Source organism: Lycorma delicatula, chromosome 2 (genome assembly GCF_047948215.1).
Source record: "Lycorma delicatula isolate Av1 chromosome 2, ASM4794821v1, whole genome shotgun sequence".
Lineage (NCBI taxonomy): Eukaryota > Metazoa > Arthropoda > Insecta > Hemiptera > Fulgoridae > Lycorma > Lycorma delicatula.
In genome coordinates, this window is record NC_134456.1 from 51,638,786 (window position 1) to 51,644,785 (window position 6,000).

Sequence of the window (6,000 nt, forward strand, 5' to 3'; positions counted from 1 at the left end):
ATTTTATTCATTAACTGAATAGATTCAGTCAACGCCAAACCTTGAGTTTCAAGCTTTTTAATACTCGCACGTATGTGGGAAAAAGAAGTACTAATTACAGCTACATTTGTTTTATAGTAGAATCATTAAATGCTTCCTTGGAGTGACAAACTGCTATAGCCTCTACACTATCGAAGTCATTTACTACACCTTTGATGCCCTCGAAATGTTCATTGTAAAACAATACAGTTTCAATCCACGTTCTCCACCGAGTTACCACTGGTTCAGGAGGTAAAGGCACATTTGGCAGTTTTTCTTTATAGGCCTTATTACAAGCAGGTGCCTTAAGAAACACTTTGTTGATGAAACCAGTTTATTTAAATTCCCAAATGTGGATCGTACTTCTTCAGCGAGTCAATGTACTCCGTGAGCAAAGCACGCCGCATGAATCAAATTCGGATAAAATACTTGGAGAGCTTTGGTTGCCTTGATCATATAGCAGCCATCTGAGAAAAATATAAAGAGTCTTTCATCTGTAGAAGATTCAGGAAGTATTTTTTAATATTTGTGCACAAAATATTTTTCTCGCAAACTCGACAATATAAAACATTTCCGTCGTATGTAATATTCCAGGATAGTCAGCTATCCAAGAAGAGACACTTTTTATTTTGGGAGGCATGGTACACATTAAAGTTTACACAAAAAAATAAAAAAATAAACTGATGCAATGAACGTGTCAATAATAAAATGCGTAATTTAACTGTCTAGTGGGAGAAGTGCTGCATATGCATGCACGATGCAGAATGGTATCATCCATCCTTGTCTCGTGTGAGTTTGTGTTTTACTTGGCCTCTTAATAATATCATACCAAAACAATAGATGCGCGGCTGCTAAATGCGCTGTAAGAACCATACGGCTAATAGGTTTGGCCGGCTACAACGTAAGACTCAATTTTTTTCTGTAGGTACCCTATCGAAAAATGTTTTAAATATAGTGAAAATATGTATATCACTAGATTTTAAGGAAAATATGCAATAACTGGTGACAATGGGCGTAATATGCAAATGCATGTAATCCGGTCTCTACTCATTGGTTTTTCTAAATAACAAAAGATACACTGGCCACACCCACATGCAAATTAATTCAAAAACTCTCTCTCTCGAGAGAGAGAGAGAGAGAGAGAAACATCTGTTTTTATTTGAGGAACGTCAGGTTAAAATTTATTAAAATCGATGTTAGGAAATACAAATAACGAAAGGGGCTCAGTTTTACCAAAGAACAGAAAAGAATGTCAGTTTAAAATTTATTACAAAGAATGCTAGTAGCTTGAGTGGAGTGCAGACCACCAAATGAATGACAATTAAGTAGTTTGTTCTGTAGAGCTAGACCCCCTGCTAGGAGGGTCTTATACCTATTTATACCATTACAAAGGAAGTGAATTTAAGGAATGAACATGTGTTACAAAGGCTGGCGAATTACTTCTGTTGAACAACTGGAAAATATAACTAAAATGTATTTTTTATATCCTTTTTAAGATGTCAAATATAATGTAATTTTGAAATGTGAATTAGTATTAAAAATTGGCAAATGGGCGTTGGCGCCAAAAGATGAAATGAAGGGTGCCCATGGGCCCTGGGTTGGACAGTAAGGCATAATACAATGATGCATAATAAATTCATAAAGAAACCTTCTGATATTTCTAATAAATTATTTTTGACAAATAAAGCTGAAAGCAAACTCTATTTGATTTTATCTACAATCATAGCAAATTTACAGTTCACCAGGTTGGTTTAGGGGGGAACTCAGCATTGCAAATCAGCTGATTTTGAAGTCGAATAGTTCTGAGGTTCAAATCCTAGTAAAGGATTTTGAACCTTTACTATCAGTCAGAATCACTAATCTATAATCTTTTTGTCCCCAAACACTGTCCATGCTGTTTAGTTTTGATAGCAGCACTTAATGAAACATGTCATTGTTGCTCCTATAAATTGTGAGTAGTTTGTTTTTCCAAGCAGGACATATAGCTTTGCTTAAATCCAACCAAATTTGTGACATGTTCATGATTTTATTACTACTTGCATTAGGTGATCTAATGAATGAAAATCAACAAATAAAAAATTCAAGACATTATAATACCAAAAGGTGATGGTTCCACTGCTTTGGATCTGCAAGGAAATTTGCTAATAAAGTTCATAAAACCTGGAATCAAAATAATATATTCAATATCTCTAGAGCTCAATAAAAATAAATGGTATGAGATTCTCATAAAGGATGTTTGTTTCTCTGTATGATAATTCCTGCATATGAACTAATGGGTTGATATAACAATTGATTGACGGGCACAAAATAAACAGAAATTGTCTATTCCTTGAGCACTGCAATAAAAAATGAGAAAGAATGTCTCCATAGAATTGTGACTTGCGTTGCAATGTGGGTCAAATTCACAGGTGTAAAAATCAAGGGTCATTCTTAACAATTTTTCTCACTTGAAAACAAATTTTAAGCAGGAATTATCAAATCAAAAAGCGATAGCTACAGTATTTTATTATTTTTAAAAGGATTTTTCTGTTGCAATCCATTAAACTTGGCATCTCAGAGGTTTATAATGAAACATTGAAGAAGTTTTGAATCCAAAATAAATTACATAATCCAAAAACATATGAAGAGTTAACTTAAGAACAGCAAGTATTAACAAATTAAGTAAAGATATATTTAATTAAAAGTTTATTACAATATTTCTCAAGTTATATTATCATTTAATAATAATACAAAAAAAAAATTCAAAAACTTACTTTATACTTTTTTATTGTACTTTAATCAAATTATTATCATTCATTGCATGAGTTTAATTAGTAGGTTAATTTGGACTTCAAAAGATAACATCATATATTGAAATTTCTAATATATTTATAAAATATCAAACAAATTTCCAATTAAACATTTACTATACAAAGTAACAAAATGGAACATACTGTTCGCCAAAAATCATCTATATATATATATATATATGAGTGATGATGAAATGTTGTCAAATTCAAAACCCAAAAACTCCCATACCAAGTTTTTGTCTTTTTTTTAATGTAAAACAGCTATTGGATTTGTCATCTGTGACTCCAAAAACCATGAACAGCTGTTTTGCAATTTTTTACACTCGCATCCTTAATTTATCCCCATTAGGGGGGGGGGGGGAGATATTTGCAAAAATAATGGTGGAATATTGTATTGTCACCCGATCTTAGTAATGTGCAAAATTTCATCAACAGGCAATGTTCAGGAAGTATGTTAAATTATTACACCTGCACCCTTAATTTACCCCTTTAACAGGAGGCTATTTCCAAAAGTAATGGTGGAATATTGCATTGTCACCTGACCTTAGTAACTGTGCATAATTTCATCAATAGGCAATGTCAGGAAGTATGTTAAATTAAGGATGCAAGATTTGAGGACAAACATGAAAAAAACATTGCAAGTCAAAGAAAAGCAAGTAAAAAATAAGCAGTCCTCCCAAAGGTAGGGTTAGGCATGGGATAGCCAGTCATACTCTATTCTGCAGATTGCACAAAGTTAAACAGTTCAGGTGGGAAATTTTAGACCTGCATCCTGGGCCCTTGTTCTGTAGTGATGGTTAATGTATGGCTGGCTATCCAGTTTAAAACCAATGAGCTAATGATTGGGGATTAATAACTAGCTGGGTGTCTTACCAGAGTTCTTCAAGAAGATCTGCAAAAACTGTGTCATTATAATAACCTTAATATAGGTGGGTGACTAGTTATATGATATACATGTGTATATAATAAAATCTTTTTGTTTTTGTCTTACTAGTCAATAGAAATTAGTTTTAGAATAGCTCTCATAATTTACTGAGGATGCATTCCAGCAAAATTAGGTAGAATAAAATTTTTTAAATATCATTGTTTAAAATTTTGAAGTTAGGAACTGTTGGAAAACTGGTTACTGTGATCTATTTACTAAGAATACATTTTAGGGATGGTAAGATGTGTTAAAACTAGAATTAAAAATTATTTCACAGGAAACAATTTTTAATCATAAGTTCTCTACAAGGTTATAGGAAAGAAGTGATAACCAATTAAATGCAATGCAAATAAGCTATTTTGTTTAATAACTATGCATGTGCTTATGGTAATACATTTATTTACATTTACTCATTAATGAAAAAGTTTTATTAGTTTAAAAGTTTTTATTAATAATAAAAAGTGTGATAAACCAATTTGACAGTTTTTAACATATTTTATTATTGTTTCAGTTCTTTCTACATTAAAGATGTCTCATACAAAGAAGAGGTTTAAAAGCCATCCATATTTAAGAAATTCTTCAACAAACAAGCAGTCAGCAACAGGGATTGAAAGAAAAAGATAAATAGAGATGAATTATCAGTTGTTATTCATAAATCAAAATATCAGCAAGATATTAATCTTTTTTTATTTATACATTTGACCACCTTATTTTTCATATTTTCATTGCTCTTGGAATACTTCATAATCTACTTTTAAGAAATTACATTAATTAGATATAAATAATGTAATTATTTTGAATAACTTTTAAACTAAACTCAAAAAAGTTGTGAAAAATCTTATATATATATATATATATATATATATATATATATATATATATATATATATATATATATATATATATATACTCAGATATACTGTAAATGAAGTAGGTCATTATTACATTTACAAATTACATAGAAAACTGTTTATGATAATAAAAAACTTGACTGGTTCTGCCTGTTAATATTAAAAAAATGTAAAAAAAAAAAAAATAGTTTTAATGTGTCATATATATAATTCATAGTTTTAAGTTAATGAACAAATTATTAATGTGTGTTTTGCAGGGTTGGATTAGCTTATATCTGGATCCATGACTTTTGCACAAACTTACTAAGTTCTTGTTTATCAAAGTTACCTTCAACAGTTGATATGCAGAGGAGTTTAGTAAGTGCCAGTTGGTAGCACCAATTGAGGAATTGTAACATATACCTAGAATTGAAGGTAGAAAAGATTGCTACAGAATAAAATGCATGCATGAATGCTATATTTTGTGCAAATACTTGAATGCATAGAGGAAGTTTCTGTTTCTTTCCTAATTAGGAAAAATATCTATTCCATTAGAATTGAAATGATGTTTCAGTATTACTGAATTTTTCTCTTACTGTTTAAGATTTTCTTCATCACCCTAATTCCTGTATGATTGTTTCTACAAGTAGATATCACTTAAGTTCAGATCCTCAAGTTTCTGTTCAGACTCTTTGAATTTCTCTTTTTTAATGCAAAAATTTTAATCTCCTGAACCATGATAACATTTTGTACATTTTTTAATGAGTATATATATAAAGATCACATCTAATGTCTTTATATTAGGTGATTTATGCGGCTTGACTTGAACTGTTGGCATTTATCCTTGCTTCATATTCTTCTGTTTACAAAAACTAATCTACTTTCTGAGATGATCCAGGTGTTATAAGTTGTTGCTTTTCATCTTATCTGAGAAACATAACTGATAATATGTAGAGCAGTTTCACATTGAAAGCCCTCTCTGAGATTTTCTTTCCTATCTTTACCTATATATTTCATAACAATTCCTACACAGTTTAATAACAGAAAATATTCACTTAAATTTTTTGAGTATTTATTAACCTTTATAAAATTCACTTTGGACACAAAAAAAAAATAACAGCAAGATAGCTTTATAAATGGTAGTTTATCAAATACTTGTTTTCAAATTATTAAAAAAGTCATTGTTTTATTTATAGTCAAACATTTTCAGGGATCTTAATTTTTGTTAGCTGATTCTTTATTTCTTTACTTTACAAACATTTTCTGATTAACAGATTTATTTAGGTACTCTGATATAACAAGATCTAGGTTTAATTTGAATGTACCTTTTATTTTATGTGGCAATGTGATTAAAAATATTCTCTCTTATAAAAAGAATAATTTTTATTTTAAAATGTTATAAAAAATGAATATTTTTATACACTGAATTAAGTTCAAC

At 29.9% G+C, this 6,000-nt stretch overlaps 1 protein-coding gene across 1 annotated transcript in view; it reads left to right on the plus strand.

Moving 5' to 3' along the window:
- The window catches only part of Klp67A (Kinesin-like protein at 67A), a 95,538-nt gene extending 91,070 nt beyond the window's left edge, over positions 1–4,468 (plus strand). Inside the window, exon 14 of the mRNA XM_075357848.1 lies at positions 4,244–4,468. Within this exon, the coding sequence (XP_075213963.1) occupies positions 4,244–4,356 (113 nt within the window). The 3' untranslated portion in view covers positions 4,357–4,468. The remainder of the gene's footprint in view (positions 1–4,243) is intronic.
- Positions 4,469–6,000: the final 1,532 nt, after the last annotated feature.